General features: G+C 35.5%; 2 protein-coding genes across 2 annotated transcripts in view; one reads left to right on the top strand and one right to left on the bottom strand.

The window, feature by feature from the left end:
* The window catches only part of Fam227b (family with sequence similarity 227 member B), a 70953-nt gene that overhangs the window by 50419 nt on the left and 2699 nt on the right, over positions 1-17835 (bottom strand). The window contains 2 exon segments of the mRNA XM_087180985.1: positions 3931-3984; positions 5928-5987. Of these exon segments, the coding sequence (XP_087037111.1) occupies positions 3931-3984; positions 5928-5975 (102 nt within the window). The 5' untranslated portion in view covers positions 5976-5987.
* LOC147830552 (uncharacterized) overlaps positions 8691-17835 on the top strand; it is a 16900-nt gene continuing 7755 nt past the window's right edge. Inside the window, exon 1 of the mRNA XM_087207846.1 lies at positions 8691-8736. Within this exon, the coding sequence (XP_087063972.1) occupies positions 8691-8736 (46 nt within the window). The remainder of the gene's footprint in view (positions 8737-17835) is intronic.

Here is a 17835-nt window from a genome sequence, read left to right as displayed (position 1 = left end):
TGTAGTGTGAACCATCTTACAGGAGGGGATGGTGACAGAATGATGACCATCTGTGACCTGAGGAAACAGGCAATCAAAGGATGAACTGGGTCCCAGAGCCTTTAATATCCAGAAAGTGATGCTTAAACAAGCCCTGATTCTCTTATTGAATTCTTTGAGGTTGTGCTATTAAGTGGATACCAGCTGATGTTCTTGCAGTAGATAATATCTTATAGTACATCATAATTGCTACCCCCATCTCTCTAATTACTTTCTTTCCCTAATCCTTTATACTGTGTTGTCAACCAGAAGCCTCTTGAGAAGAGTGCCATCAGAAAAGTAAATTTCAAGCCAACATGCAGGCACATGCTTGTAGTCCTAACTATGCAGGAGGCTGAGACAGGAGGACAGTTGAGATCGAATTCAAGACCAGCCTGGGCAACATAGGGAGCCCCTGTCTCGGCATACACACACACACACACACACACACACACACACACACACACACCCATGCAAATTGTATAGCTAGACCTCAGGAAAGTAAATGGGGTCAATCAGCAATGAACAGGCTAGTGAGGTATCAGGGAAAAAAAATGCTATCATTACTGCCACAGGGGAAATCAGCACAACTAGAGGTTAAGCATCCAGCATCCAAAGTGATTATATTAATTCAAAGGAAACAAATGTATTCAAATTCCAAAGGAGCAAAGAACTGGACTGGAAATTTCAGTTCCCCACAGAATTCAATTCTCTAATATAGGATGATGGCCCTCAGTGATAACTACAAGAAAACAATCATCTTACTTTAAGACAAGGCCAATGAAGCAGGAATTGACTAGGTATTTATGTTTAATTATAGCAATTAACTTTGGCAATGGTAGAAGCACAAATGATTATGCACTAGTACAAAACTAGAGACAGAAAAGGGAGAGTAAATAGACAAAAGGCCCTCCAGAAGTTTGGAGAAGGGTTTTGTTTACTGAATATTGGTTAGGTCTTCATGCACATCCCAGCCCCCAGTGACTACTGAGTTACAACAAGACAAAGAGCATGGATTGGGTTAGAAGGATTGTCAGTCCCTCTTCTTCACCTTAAGCTTTGATATAAGAATTTAAATGAATGAATGGGTGGATGAATGAATGGAAAACAAATAAATAAAATAAAGCAGGCTATTTCTTGAATAAAGAAAGGGGGTTCGAAATAATCTATCATAAAAGTAACTTTGATCCTTTGAGAAAAATCATAATGGAGATCTGAGTACTCCTTAGGTCTGGATTACAAATTTAGCAGGTTTATCAACAAAAACTGACATTGATATGCTACGAGAAGATGAAGTACTTCTGGGAAGAAGAAAGAAGAAGTGCAACAATGTGGAGTTAAAATGTGATGTGCAGAGTAGGAAAGCATTAGAGACAAGTGCAGACAAGGAGAGTGACATAAATTCCATAAATTAGGGAGTTTTGTTTATTTTATTCATCACTCTATTTTCAGTGTTCAGAAAATATCCACCAAATGATAAAAATAATTAAATGGATGAATGTGTAAGACAAGAGTTGACAATGATGTAGCAATAGTAGGACAAGAGAATGTTATAAAAATAAAATACAAAAATATTTTACAATAAAAGTAGGATGGTGATGAACTGAACAGGGAACAACAAGAAAATGTAGGCACTGGTGAACAGAAAGATGAGAATGTAGAAATAATTAAAGGTAAAAAGGTACAAAGAATCATAACAAAAGTAGGAAGAGGAAGAAGAGAGGAATAGGAAGTGTAACATATTAAAATTACAAAGGAAATATAGAAAGGGTAGGAATTGGCAAATAGATGATGTGATAAAATACACAATACAAGAGATAAAAGAGAAACTGCTACCTAACCTGTCAGTTGTAGGTACTGTTCGAGAGCTAGCAGGGTCCAGACTTGGACACAGGCAGTTTGGCCCTGGAGCCTCTGTCTTTATCCATTACACCACTGTACAGACACCTCTCTCTGCCTTCACACTTTGTAAATTTGTAAAAAAGAAATAGGCTTCTAGGAAATGACAGGCAGTTTGGAATATATTCTTCATTTCTCTTTTGCTTTACTCATTTGTTTATAATGTGCCTCAACTCTGAAAGATGACAGCATCGTGAAGGCATGTCTCTGGCTGTTTTAATTGATCAATACATCCTAAGTGCCTATGTTCCTGGAACATAGTTGATACTCAAAAATATTTCTTAAATGAATTTACAGCAGTTATTGCTTTCTTACCATTGGCTGTAAGACAAAAACTTTGTTCAGCAAGCAAAACTGAAATATTTGGTTGTATTCCTTGATGTTTTAAAAAATCAGAAGTTTGGCCATGCATAGCCATAGTGAAGACTTAAAAAAATAAGCTACAGATTATGAATATTAGGTTGGGAAATCCAGAAAATTAAAAAAAGATCTACAGATAAACTCGTAAGTGACAAAATGGTACAATTGGATATGTGGTTTTTATCAAATGCTATCCCATAAAAATTGAAGACTATACTTATAGCCTTTGGATAGAAATATCAGTATATCCTTTGTGTACAAGGATAACACTACTGACACAAGAAAAAATGTGCTTTGATTTTACTCTATTTGTAGTGAAAGGCTGGCATAAGCTGATGATCTTGATTTCATTAGTATCATTTTCAATTTAAACAGAGGAATTATGAATTTTTCACTTTAAATATTTAGAAATTACCAAGCACAATATATGTATAAACATATGGTCCAAATATCACCATTATTTGTTGTTTCACTAAATTTTAACCATAATCATTTTCCTTTGACATTAAAAGAAAGAAAAAACTCAAACATTGACATTAGATTGCAGCACATTTCCATCACTGTTTAAATCAAAATAGTTGCAAAAAGCTTGTCCTAAAGTACTTCAAAATATTTGGCTCTACTACAGTGACTGAAATAAACTTTTGTAAACTAGGAATATTCTCATTTTCTTTTGCTTCTAAAGGAAATCTTCTTCCAAAAACATTAGAGAAAAACATTCATGTAAATATAAAAATGAAAAATAGATGTTTAAAAATAGGTATATCTGAAACTGCATCGTCAATAGTTTGGTCATAGCAAATTCCATTTACATTTAAGCATAGATGTAATTCATTAAAAATACAAGAACACCTTATTTAAAAAGTTGCCTTTTTAATTTCTACATAGGCATCTTTATCCTACCCTTTAATTAACACACCTCAGTGCACAATAAATCTGGCCTTCACACTTGGAAGTGCAGAGACCCCAGGGCAAACTTCTTAGCAATCCCAGTGACTCCACATGAAACCAGTAGTTATGCATAAAAATGGAAACTGGAACTTTTCAATGTGAAAACACATTTTGACTATTTTATCCTGATTCAACAATGGAGGAATACTGATGTAATGCCTTTCCAAATTACTTGTCTCAGCTGTGCCACATAGATTAAGTGAGCTAAGTGTGTCAGATTTTCTTTAAGGTGTATATATTTAAGACAAAAATCCCGTATTAGCAAAAGTGCAGTGGTACCTCAGTTCATGAATTTAATTCATTTCACAATTCTGGGGAAGATGACTGCCAAGATGGCTGTGTTCCTGTTTCTGCAGGGAAGATGGCTGAGGTTGTGTTCCTTACCTGATGTAGAGTTCGCGAATGGAAGCAAATTTTTGCCAAATGCTTCATTTCGTGAATAAAAGCATTTGTGAACTGAGGCATTACAGTAATGTCCTCATGGGACTAAAATGTTTTAAAGGTGAAAGAGAGACTATTGATGAGAGAAAATGACTACAGCAGGAGCCTAATGAAAGGAATTAAATATTTACAAAGACTTCCCACACTGAAATTATTTTCTTGAATTTCTGTTCTTAAAAGTTTTTCCTAAGCTTCCCACAACTCCATATTTGACATTTTAAAAAAGATATACTGGTCCATAAAACAGGATGCTCTACTCACCCAATTTCGCAACTTTAAGAATTCTTCAATGCTTTTTGGAGGTTCTTGCATTTTCTAATGAAGCAAAATTCGTATTGTTTATTGACATAAATTTAATTATAATATTTATACATGATTTACTTAAAATATGATACTGAAATTATAATTTTCAGATTGATAAGACATTATAAAATATTCCCTTTGCAAAGATCCTGAAATTTGAAAAGGAACAGAGATAAATATTTAAATTTTCTACCTCTAAATCAATTTCTATGAAAGGCTTTCCTCTTACACATTGCCTCTAGTCCATGTGACACTCGCTGAATGTCCTCCTTTCTAATTTCCTTTGAGAGTTTCAAATTTTGGGGGAGCTATTGTGAACAGTATCTGTAATAAATGCAGAGCCCAAAATATGATAGCATACTCTTCTTGCTGATGTAGTATTTTAAAGGGCCACACTAGTGAAATGGTGGAAGCAACTTAAACATTTGACTGTTTCAGCCTAATAATGACCCCATTCTTATTTTGTTGTTGTTTCTTTGAGCTGAGAACATATTGAACATTAGACACGTGAATTTTAATCCAGCTCGAACTTGCTCCTTCTTTCCTTAGAGACTCTGAACACAGTCTTCTTTTTGCTTGGACAGGGACCCCTGTCCCAAACCCTTCTTGGCCTGCTTAGCTTCTACTTAAAATATCAAATTAAAAGTTACTTCTTCTGGAAAGGCTTCACTGGTCCCCCAAAGAGTTTCTCCAAGGTCATATAAAGCAGATTTATATCTCCATGAGGACTGAAGCTATGGGGCAATCATTGCTGAATTATCTAAATTTCACAGTGGTTGTCTCATAATCCATGAGATTTGCCATGTGCATAAATTAATGAATAAATGAATAGATGAATGTGAGAGGCATATAGGTATTTGATAAATAATAATAACAACAACATTCCTAGAGAATGAAAAACCAGTGAGAAGGCAAAAATAAGAGGAATTTAGAAAAGAGGAATTCAGAATTCTATATCCTAAAACCCAGGATGATGTGGCTGAAGAGACTGCCTCACATTTTTATTTACTAAAACATGTATTTTACATCAATGTATAAAATGGTCAACATTGTAAAGTTCCTGAGTCATGCTTTGTAAAAGGAATTACACATTTGTGGTTGAAAGGAATATTTCACTCTTAATATTGTTTTAAAATATATGAAGAATGTAAGTAAATAAACGATAATAAAGTAAAGGGTACATGTGACAACCATTACGGAAAAGAAGCCTTCAGGCAGAAGCATAGGTGAATATAGCTGCCAAGGACAGTGTATGGAGAGCATGGAGTTGCAGGGCTGGTCAAATTGAGAAGGGCGAGAAGTGGGAGACGTGGACTGCATCTTCAGGGACACTAAGTGCAGCAGTGTGCCTAGGAGGAACTAGCAGTATTTTTTAAAATTCACAGAATACAAAGAAGCCTAATTAAAACAATTTAAAAGCTGACTTTGTTTCTCATAATGGTTGTCTACTTAGCGTCCAAACTGAAAATAGCCACATTTCAATGAAAGAGAATCAGAAAAATGAATCATGGGAATGAAATTTGCATAGGGAAGTTCCAGGTAATTGCAATATAAAATTCCAAAGCTCTCCGAGGTAAAATTAAAAGGAGGCGAGGCCTACATGACACAGATCTCTGCTTTTAGTGAGATATAGACTAATTCTCTATTATAACCACAAGAAAAACTTGAATGAAATAAAAATCATACTTTTCTATGTGTTTAATGGCAATCAGCCAAAGCCAGTAAACACAGCCAGTTACATACTGTATGAGAATTCAGACTCCTTTGTTCAAAAATTGTTAAGAACTTCAAGATGGTGACATCAGAGTATTCACCATCATGATGCACAAGGCTCAGGGCGCCTGCAGAAGTGGCAAGCCCATGTGTCCAGCGCTGCCTGCAAAGTCTGATGACCTGAAATCCAGAGAGGAAAGGTGGCTTTGTAAGTGAGTGTAACGTTACCATAGCTTGCTTACCCAGGAGCCAGCTTTGCATGTCCAGTGATACTTCCGTTGGCCCACCATGGGGCAGTGACCCTGTGGAGGTGACGAGAAAGCTGTTGGGCTGTGGGTGTCAGTGTGAATTGGGGTGAGAAACCAAGGAGATGTCTGGATCAAGACTACAGACAGCCCACCAACCCCTTCCCCTCACCCGCAACGCTTACCGCTGACACAGCAGCAGAGACAGGGGCTGAAAAGGAAGAAACCATCCCAGCCAACACCTGTGTAGAGTTCTTAGGTTCTGGGGTAGAGATGAAATTGACCCATTCATGAGCCAAAAATATCTAAAATTTTAGTCCAAAATTCTCCCAGTTCAAATATTGATGAGGTATAAAAGATAGCTTGGAGTTAACCACCGGTGATCTCTAATCTTCAACTCCAGGATTCTAAAGAAACAGCCTTTTGTATTAAATGCCAAAAAAAGAAAAAGGCTTGTGTTCTCTGAAAGCGAAACAAAATTAAATTTTGGTCTCTACAATGTTGCATTGGCCCAACACACAATAAAACAATTGCAAACCCAGTGGTGGGTGAGCCACTCCTGTCATCTAGCACTTGGGAGGCTGAGGCACAAGGATTAAAGTTTGAGCCCAGCCTGAGCAATTTAGCAACTTAGTGACCCCTCCCTCAAAAAAAACCCCACATCCCTGGCCATTAGAGAAATGCAAATTAAAACAATGCTAAGATTCCATCTTATACTACATAAAACAGCCACCATCAAGAAGTAAAAAGGTAACAAATGCTGGCATGGCTGTGATGAAAAAGGAAACTCCCTAAATGGTTAGTGGGAATATAAACTAGTACAACCATTATGGGAATCAGTGTGGAGATTCCTCAGAGAACTGAAATTTGAAATTCCATATGGTCCAACTATCCCCCTCTGGGTTATCTTCCCCAGAGAGCTAAATACACCATATTACAGCAATACACGCATGCCAATGTTTACAGCAGTCCAATCATAATAGCTAAATCATGGAAGCAGCCTACCCATCAATGATTGGATGATGGTTTCTATACACAATGGAATATTAATCAGGTATAATGAAGGACAAATTCAAGACATTTGTAGGAAAATGGATGCACCTGAAAAATATGTTGCGTGAAATAAATCAGACACACAAGCCTAAATACTGCATGGTATCGCTCATGTGAGTAAGACCAAGTACAAAAAACACAATAAAGGATGGATAGAAGGAGACAAAGAGGTGGATCTCTTGCAAATGGAAAGGGGTCCAAGAGGTCAAGGGGAGGGGAAGGAGAAATAAGTAGAGTAAGGTTATACCATGCACAGGAATCTAATAACCTTGATGAATGTAAATAGTATATGCTGTAAACATGGGCTAAGATTAATAATATCAACAAGGATGAAAAGGGGGAAAGGGAATTAGAGGAGGAGGGAGGAAGGAGGAGAGAAGAGGAAAGAGATTAAAAAAAGAACCAAGCTATATTATGCACATGTACACATTTTCCCAAGATGACTGTAAAGTGCGTGTACTGTAAACATGTACCAAAAAACCAAAAACCAAAACCAAAACCAACAAACCAAGCCTGAGGATGTAGCTCACTGCAAAGGTCCTGGCTTTAATTTCCAGAACTGGGGAAAAAAATGACATATGAAGGGTAGGTAGTGTGTGTGGGGTTATAACATATCCAGGGAAAAATTTTGTCGCTATAAACTAATGACCTAAGAAAACAGTTATTGTAATTATCATACAAGGACTTTAAAACAACTACTCTAAATATGTTAGACTTTACAATATAGGTTGGATAATAGTGCTTGAAGATATGGGACATTTCAAGAGAAGTGGGAATTCTAAAAAAGAAACTATGCAAACTGTAAAACCATGCAAACTCTAGTAGTAAACTAGGCCTAACTATGCTAAATGTTTTTGTATCTAATAGCAAAGTCCAAGGTAAATATATTAGAAATTGATACATCTCAAGGGAAAAACAAAATCATATTTATAGCTAGAGATTAGACACATTTCCCTATGTAACTGATGAAGCAAGTGTGCACATATACACAAACTGAAAAGAGATTTCAGCAACATTATCGAACAATTTAACCCAACTGACATTTATAGAACAATTACCCCTCACAACTACAGGAAGTAGTCTTTTTTTTTTTTTTTTGCTTACATTCTTTTATTGGTACATTTTAGGTATACAATACAGTTACATTTATCATTGGGTGCTTGTACCTGTACATGATGTATCTTGGTTCTTATTTTTTCCCCATTCCCTGCCCTCCCTTGACCCCCTCCACCCTTCCCTATTTACATAGACTTTGTTTCCATTTTTTTCTTTTCTCATAATTTTTCCTTTCCCTTCTTTCCTTTCCCTTTCCCCTCCCACTTCCCCTACCCCTTTGGACCTTTTCCTATTTCAAATTATCAATTATTCATTTTAATCATTTTAATCCTTATTTACACTTTCAGTTTCTCACACTAGAGAAACTATTCGGTATTTACACATGTGTACAGGAAGTAGTCTTACTAAGTAAACATAGACCATTCCCCAAGTGGACCGAGGCTGTACAATAAAATAAGTCTCAAAAATTTTCAAATAGTTAAAGCTTTTAATTTTTAAAATTATGTGAAATTTAGAGGATGTTCTGTGACTATGATAGAATTAAAATAGACACAATAATGTAAAGCTATGCATAAATCTTTAGTAAGTATTTGTAAATAATATTTGGCTTACAGGAAAGTAATAAGGAGTGTTAAAATATTTTCTAACGGAATGATAAAGAAAGGTGATGAAAACAGCGTGTCAATATTTGTGGCAGGTAAGTAAAGCTGTGCTTAGAAGAAAATGTTTAAAGTGCTTAGGAAGCTAAAATCCTAAATGAAAATTAAAGAAAAAATACATAGAAAAAGTAATAAAGATATGAACAGAAATCAGTAAGTTAAAATACAAAAACACAGAAATCAACAAATTAAAGTCAGTGTTTGAAAAGATGAAAATATTGATAAATCCTTAGAAGTGAATTTAAAAGAAATATAAATGACCAATATTAGAAAATGAGAAAGCTGATGTGATCATAGATCCTACATAAGTAAGCATGAAGGGCATATAATTAAAAATTTCATGTCAAATTCAATGAACTAAATGAAATGGAAAATCATTGAAATAAAAAATAATAAAAGATGAAAGCAGGCATAGTAAACCTGAATATCCCTATATATTTTCTTAGACATTTTGAATTCATAATTTGAATTCTTCTCATCAAGAAATTCCAGGTCTGGACAGTTATAGCATGAGAGAGAGAAGCAGGGCGAGGGAGAAAGGAAGGAAAGAGGGAAGAGCCAATTTAACCTTAACCGTTTCAGAAAGAGAGGGGCCTGGGGTTTAGCTCAGTGGTGCTGCCGCCTGCCTCGCAAGCGCAAGGTCTTTGGTGCCAAAAAAAAAAAAAAAAAGAGAGAGGCAGGAACATTTTATGAAGCCAGTGTAATTTTGATATCAAACTCTGACAAAGATATTACAGAAAGATTATAGATCAGTATCCCATCAGAAAATAGATTTTAAAATCTTTAACAAATTATTAGTAAATTGAGCCCAGAGAGATAGAAAAAGGATAATATGTCATATTCAAGTAGGATTTGTCTTGGGGATAAAAATTATAATAATTTTATAATGTTTTTAACATACCAGTGTTGAGTGTAATTCAAAGCTGTGGTAATCTTCAATGCGTGATTTTTTTCTGTGTAATTATGTTGTAATTTTTTGTAATCATATAATGATTTCAAAGATATTTTTCTAAAGATTCACAGAAGACTTCGGTATAAATACTTTATATTTAGGTATTTTTCACTTCAAACTAGTATGTTCAAAGCACAATTTATGATCATCTCTTGGAATAAGTCTTTACTCTTGATTTTTTTTTGGGGGGGGGGCGGTTACCAGGGATCTGACTTGGGACCTTGCGCTTGTGAGGCAGGCGGCGGCACCACTGAGCTAAATCCCCAGCCCTTGTTTTGATTTTTATGGCAAAGGTTTTGTAATCATCCAGGTTTGGAGTATGAATTATATTAGGCTCTTCTTCTCTTTCATTGTCTCCTATATCTTTTACAACAGCATAATTCCTTTATAAAAAATCGCTTCAATTATACTTTCCCAGTCACAATATTAACATAATAATCATTCATTTATTGTTGATTTTTCCCAAGTCAAATGTGTCTGTGAAATTCATTTCTGTTTCTTAGCCTTTTCATTATGGTAAAACACATACATAGTCAATAGCACTATATATATATGGATCGATGACTTTTTAACAAATGTTTACCCAGACAGGCAATTCACAAATCAAAATCTAGAAATAGGCAGTAACGCACAGCAATCTACTGTCCCTTTCCAGTCATCTGTTTTTCCAAATGTAACTATAATTCTCACTTCTAGCCCTCTAGATAAGTTATGCCTACTATGAGTGTTGTGTAATCAGAAAAACCAACACAAACACTTACTGATGTCTGCAAGTGGTATCGTCTGCAAGATTCACCCATGCTGTTTCTCAGGATTGTACTGGTGTTTGTCACTGTTGTGTAACACTCTGTTGTGTAATATAACCAAACTTTCTTTATCCATTCTACTTTTAATGGACATTTGAGTCATTTTCTATTCATCTGTTATTAGGAATAAGTCAGTATGAACATCTTTTTAGTGTCTTTTGGTACACTTGATATGTAACAGAGGGATCGCCGGGTCAGCTTTAATGTGTTATTATTTTCCAAATAGCTTTCCAAAGTGGCTGTACTAATTTTCATTCTAAACAGAAATTTATGATATTTCTGGTAACTCTATGTTCTTAACTAAGAATGCAATATTTTTTGGTATGGTAGATTTAGTATTGTCAATTCTTTTAAATTTGGCAATTCTCGTGGGCCTATAGCGGTATCATAATTTTAATTTGCATTTTTGTTAATATTGATCAAACTTTTCACATACTTGTTGGCAATTTGGGTATCTTCTTTTCTAAGCAAATATTTTAGCTCTTTTGTCCATTTTTATTAGGTTGTCTGTATTTTTAATATTGATCTGTATATTAAATCTAGAAGGTATATATTCTGTGTACACGCCCAGCTAGGGCAAAAATAGCATGCACTTTCTTAATGATGTCCTCTTACACTAGTGCTTTTAATGTTAATATAGTCCTTCCATTTATTCACTTTTGCCTCTAAGAACTCTGCTTACCTCAAAGTAAAAAAGATGGTCTTTCATTTTTTTACCTTCTAAATGTCACATTTTTTTGTTTCACATTTAAATCTATGATCTATCTTGAATTGATTTGTGTTTTGAGTAAGGTAATAAACCAAGGTTAACTTTTTTCCATTTGGATTTCTAGTTGATCCAGAATCAGTTAGTTAAAAGTCTGTATTTCCCGTTGCATTTCAGGGCCATTTAGTTATAAACTCAAGTAACTAGAGTTGGTGTTTCTGAATTCTCAGTCCTGTTGCATTGGTCTAGCTTCCTTTTCATAATGCCATTTAGTTTCACTTACTGTACCTTTATAATATACTTTAACATATTATAGTTTACATCTTTTAGATTTATTTTCTTCATCAAGTTGATCCTCCCTAATTTTATCCTTTCCATTTCTCTTTAAATTTCAGAAATTAAATTATTAAGTTATGCAAACCTACTGAAATCATGATTAGGATTAGATAATACATATAGATCAACTTAGTAGCTAACATCTTTACAATGTCAAATCAATGAAAATTGCATACTTTCCATTCATTTAGCACTTTAAACAATTTTTGGTACTGTTTTATAAATTTTTCCCATAGAGGTCTTGAATAATCTTTCATTAGCTCTAGCCCAAAGGTTTTGATATCTTTTGTTCCTATAATACAGTATTTTAAAAATATTTAAATTGAAATGGCATTTTAAAACATATTTTTCTATTGCTTCTTCTTCTTCTTTTTTTTGGTTGTTTGAGGCAGGGTCTCCCTTGTAGTTCAGGCTGGCCCTGAACTCACTATGTAGCCCAGGCTGGCCTCCAGCTCGAGAAGATCCTCCTGCCTCAGCCTCCCCAGAGCTGGGATCACAGGTGTGAATCACCACTCCCAGCTGATGGCTTCTTGCTAGTAAATAGAAGTAGAGATTATTTTAAATCAACTTTAGGTGTAATTTACTAAGTAGATTACAATGTCAGTAAATTACTGTTACTGTCTGTCAGAAAATTTTGACAAATGTGTACATCCATGTCACTTTTACTATAGTTAAACATTGTAACATTTAGATTACCCTAAAATGTTCCCTTATGCTACTTTGAAGTTGATCTTTCCCACCCCTTACAAGCGTATCTCTCCACTGGCACCAGCAAACTTATGTTTTCAGTAACCATAGATTAGTTCCTTATAGTTGTCCTCTTTTAGAATTTCATATGATACATTATGTACTATTTTGTTTCTCGCTCCTTTGATCAACACAGAGCTTGGAGAATCATCTAAGACTGTCCATGTATCAAGAGTTAATTGTATATTACTGCTGTGTAGCATTCGTGTGCGTGTGTGTGTGTGTGTGTGTGTGTGTGTGAATATATCTGGTTTGCTTCCAGATTTGAGTTGAGCTAGTTTGCTTCCAGATTGAGTTGAGTTGAGCTTAGGAAAATGAGCTGCTTTGAAAATGGCACAGAAGTGTTTCTTACTTAGTTACCTACCTAAGATAAAGACAGCGATGTGCTGCATATGATGTTTTGGTCAGCAGGGGACCACATATGCACTGGTGGTACCGTTAAGATTACAAACTCCAAGTGCAAATGGCTTCATTAGTAAATTCTATTAACATTTTAAGGGAAAAAATCAGGCCAACTCCACACAAACTTTTTCAAGTAACAGAGAAAAGGGAATAGTTTCTAGTTCATCTTACCCTGCTTTTAAAAAATCCTCCTTCTCACTGGTTTTCAGCAGTTAATGAGGTGGCTTTCTCCTAAGTTGTTCAAACTGGCCTTGAGGTTTTGATGCTCTTGCTGGGATTATAGGTGCCCTATTCAATTTGGTTCTTTAAAGAACAACAACCAATCTTCTATTTCACTCTCTGTGTTCATGTTTTTATGTAAAATCTGGAACATTATTTCCATTTTTTAAAAGTATCAGAGCTATTTCCATCATATTTGTCATAATTTTTCCTGCCAGTTCTTTGTTCCTTTGTGAATGATCAGTTGACTATATTCGTGTGGGTCTATTTCTGGGGTTTCTATTCTTTTGTGAACACGACACGGGCTTGATTCCCATTCCTTAATGTTAAATCTTGAAGTCTGGTAATATTGGTCCTTACAACTCACTTTTAAATGTTGGATCTTTATCCGCTAACCTTACTAATGCACAGACTAATTTTATTATTGTATGTAGATACTTTTGGATTTTCTACAAATAAAATCACGTTGTCTTCCAGTACAGTTTTATTTCATACTTCCCATCCTTACAGCTTTTCTTTCTTTATCTGTATGTGTTGCACTGAATTAGGACTTCTTATATAATGCTGAATGCAAGTGATAATACAATTATGGCTATATGTGCTCTGTTCCCAATATTTAGATGAAGTTTTTCAACATTTCAACATGAATTATAATATTTGCTATAGGTATTTTTGCAGCTACTTTTTTTTACAGCTTACTCTTTTTCTCAGATTATGGATATTGTCTTCTAGTACTAATTTGAAGAAAATTTTAACATACGTGGCAGTAAATTTTGTACAATGCTTCTTCTATACCTATACTTAATGTGATGAATTGTATTGGTAGATTTCCCAATGTAAAAACCAACCTAAAATCCGCAGAATAAACAATTGGTCACAGATATTCTCTACTTTAAAAAAATACATTGTTTAATGTGATTTGCAGATTTTTATTTGGTGTCTCTGAAAGTATTCCTGTATTGACTAATGTCATAAACCACTACAGAACTCAGGGGCTGAATATAACACTTCTTTCACATACATATTTTTAGGTTGACTTGGTATTTTTGATCTAAGCCACACTCAGCTGGATGATTCTGTTTTTCTATGGGTTCTTGATTTTGCTGGGGTACCTCTGCTTCCAGGTATATATCCTCTGAAAGAATTTGGAAATCTGGAATATCAGTATTATTTCTTTCATCCTTCCTTAAATATTAGGTGGAACTTGTTGGTGATGTAACCTAACCTGAAATTACGGGCAAGTTTTAAATTAAGGATACTGTTCGGATTTAATTGTGTCCCCTTCTTCATGTGTTGAACCTCCAACCCTCAATGTGGCCATATTTGGAGATGGAGCCTTTGAGGAGGTAATTACAAGTTGTGATCAAAATGTATGGTGAATGCTGCTGCTGAATGCCTATCCAACGGAAAGGCAGCTATTTCAGCATGGGAAATGGCACGTGGTTGTCCAACAGCGTGTGACAAGTTTCAACTGAAGGACCCTAGTTAGCAAGACAGACTCCATATTGATGCTTGACCCACCTGGCTGCCCTTTAGATGAACTCAGAAGGAGGAAGCTTAGAAACCTCCTCCCCTTAGAAAGTCTCTTTAGAAATAACAATTAATCAACTATTGTTTTACAAATGTTCTAACAGCAGGACGTTCCTCTTCTGTACCTTTTGCTTGCTTTGCTAGTTCTATACCATAGTGGGGCCTAGAAACTGCTGGCCTCAAACGTGTATAAAACATGTTTGTCTCCCCCCAGTCGGGGCTTGAGTCTGATGCTCAGCTAGGGTCCTGGCCGGTAATAAATTCCTGTGCGGATTTAATATTGGTCTCTGGTTGGTTCTTTCTCACTGGGTCTAACATCAACTTGTTCTGTGCAGTCAGTCAGTTGTGAGCTACAGGTGAGAGTAGGTATTGTTTCAAGTGTGCCATAAATCATGGATCATGTACGATGTATTTCACTGGAGTCAGGCCATCATGCCACTTCAGAGTCCAACTTATTAAGAAATGTCATCATGGGAGATGAAATTTGGGTCTATGGCTATGATCCTGAGACTAAGATTCAGAGTTCTCAGTGAAAATCTCTCAATTCTCATGAGAAAAAAAGAGCATCAGTCAAGACCTAGTCTCAAGATAATGCTGATTGTCTTTTGACCTTGATGAAATTGTGCAAGCTGAGTTTGTACCCAGAAATGCTATGGTGAACTCTGAATGTTCTAAGGGCTTATTAGAGCATTTAAGAAATGAAGTGTGCAGAAAATGGACTGAGAAATGGGGAAATGGTTTTATCTTCATCATGACAAAGCTTTGTAATACACATTGTTCTGGCACAGCAATTTCTGGTAAGAACACGATGGTGTCCTCCAGCTTATTCACCGGATCTGGCACCATGTGTCTTTTGGCTCATCCCCAAAGTAAAAATAAGCATGAAAGAGAAACACTTTGAACAGATTCAGGACAGGGAGGCAGCCACGACAGCACAGCTAAAGACACTCAGGAAAGAGGACTCCAGAGCTGCTGCAGAAAGAGGCATGAACGATGGGAGAAGTGTGTTTGAAGTGAGAGGGAGATTTTGAGGATTAATGTCTTTTAGTGAATTAAATGTTTTAAAAAGTTAAACATTCACTGTAGTTTCTGATCACATCACGTGAGGTTAAATGAGGTGACGAAGGTGGACTCTCATGCACAGGACGTCCTCATTAGAAGAGACACAGAGTCCACTCTGACTCCCCTTCCCTTCCTCTGGCCGCTATCACACAGGGAAGCAGCTGTGAGAGGACACGGTGAAAAGGCCGTGGGTTTCAAGCCAGGAAGGGAGGCTTCACCAGAAACCAATCCTGATGTCGCCTTCATCTTGAACTTCTGGCTACGGGGGCAGTGAGAAAGCAAATAGTCTGTTATTTAAACCATCTGCTCTGTGGTGGCCTGGGCAGAGCACTGGAGCTAATGATAAAAACTGACAGCCTGACGAGACTAATACAATTTATCAAAATTAATACAGTATAATTCAGATGTTCTAGTATTTCTTCTATCCACTTTGGTAAACTGTTTTTGATAGAAAAAACACTTAAATGTCAAATATTTTGAAATAAGTATTTATTCTTAATGTGCTGTTATTATTTTTACTATTTTAGGGCCTGTGGTCATGTTTCATTTCTGATATTTATACTTTGAGTTTTGTCTGTTTTTTGCCAGCATATCTTAACGTTTATCAATTTTATTAATCTGTTCAAAGATCCAGTTTTGGGTTTTTTTCTTTTCTGTATAGTGCACATTTGTTTTCAATTTTATTTATTTCTCCCTTAATTTTCCTTAATCTCTTTTCTTCTATAGATGTTTTGAGAAATCCTCAGAGATAAATCTTACTCTAATATGAAGCTGATTGCTATTTGGACACAAGGAACCATCACCAATTTTACCCTTATTCTTCAGTATGAATAGAAACCCAAAGATCACTAGAGATCTAAGGAATGACTATTAAAACAAAGATAGTAACAAAAGACAGAAATTTTTTAAAAGGCTAAAAGCAAAATCTGTAAATATACAGTCTAGGGAACAGAATACTTTTTTTTTTTTTTAAATCCTTAAGATTCTTAAGAACTACAGTAAGGTAATGAATGCATCCCTGAACCTAACATAGCACGTTGTAAATGAACAGATAATAAGAAAAAAATGTAAAGTAGAAATCTCATGGTATAGCCAAAAGCCTTTATGTGAAAAAGGGCTGAAGAAATCTTCTAGAAAGTAAAACAAAAATATTAGAACAAGAATCAAAGGGGAAAAGATGAGAATTTAGATTATTTCAGGAGAATGACTTTCAATTTATAATTCAAATATAAGAGAGATACGTGTGGCATTTTTAACATCCACAAGATACTAAAAGAATCATCATTTCTGTCCATATTATTTCATACAGATGTAACAAATTACCACACACTGAAAGGCTTACACCAACACAAATTTACTGTCTCTCAGTTCTGGCGGCCAGAACCCTGAAACCAGGCAGGTCAGCAGGGCTATTCTTTTCCAGCTTCCAGCAGAACCCTGCATTCTTTTGCTCATGATTCTCACTTCAAAACCAGAAGTGTTCTCCCCTCTCTGACCTCTTTTCTCTCTCTTATAAAGCCTTGTGATTATGTGAGGCCATCGAGGTAACCCAGGGTAATTTTCCAATTTCAAGACCCTTAATTAGAGATGCCATTTATTTTGCCATATAAGATAACATATTCAGGAGTTCTGAAAATTAGGATGTTGAATAGTTGACATATCTGGGTGGGGTATTACTCTGTCTCACATACTCTCATTTACATTTTCCCAGGAAGGTTCTGGAGGATGTATTTCATAAAAAGAAAGGATTAAACAAAGACGAAAGAGAAAAAGGGATCCAATACTGGAGAGCAGTACTGAATTGGTGAAAACAATCCATATTTATGGAGTAGAGGTTAAAATGCTCTAGAATGAATAGCTGTAAGGGGGATACTCAACAACAAACCCACTCTGCCAGATCAAAGGATGTATTTGACGGTGAGACTTTATCATTTTGACAGAGTAAGGAAAAATTACTAATAATTACATAAATATGGCAATAATTAAAGAAACTAAAAGGTTATATTAAAAGTTAATGTGACCACAGTATACTATGTGCCACAGGATTAATATTTACTTAGACACGGTGCTGGGTGCTGATAACACTAAATTATCTTAACCTAAAACTATTCTATCACTATACGGACAGAAGGGACCAAGAAAGGTGTGTGTGTAGGGAGACAAGCCTGGAGTGGTATTATAAAAAAACCAATGACATCACTGTCTTCCAAAGGAAAAAGTCAGTGGATAATGACTGAAATTGAAAAATGAAGAAATTGCAATATAAACATATTTAGACATATGGAATAAATAAGAAAAGAAATATTCAAAAGAACATTGGCACTACTAAAAATAAAAGGAAATTTGTGTCCTTGAGTCTAACATTTCATCTGATTAG

The sequence above is a fragment of the Heterocephalus glaber genome, unplaced genomic scaffold, assembly GCF_053883595.1.
Source record: "Heterocephalus glaber isolate CG9 unplaced genomic scaffold, H.glaber_assembly_v1.0 deba00000122, whole genome shotgun sequence".
NCBI lineage: Eukaryota > Metazoa > Chordata > Mammalia > Rodentia > Bathyergidae > Heterocephalus > Heterocephalus glaber.
Note: the sequence above shows the minus strand (reverse complement) of the source record. Positions and strands in the feature narration are given on the sequence as shown.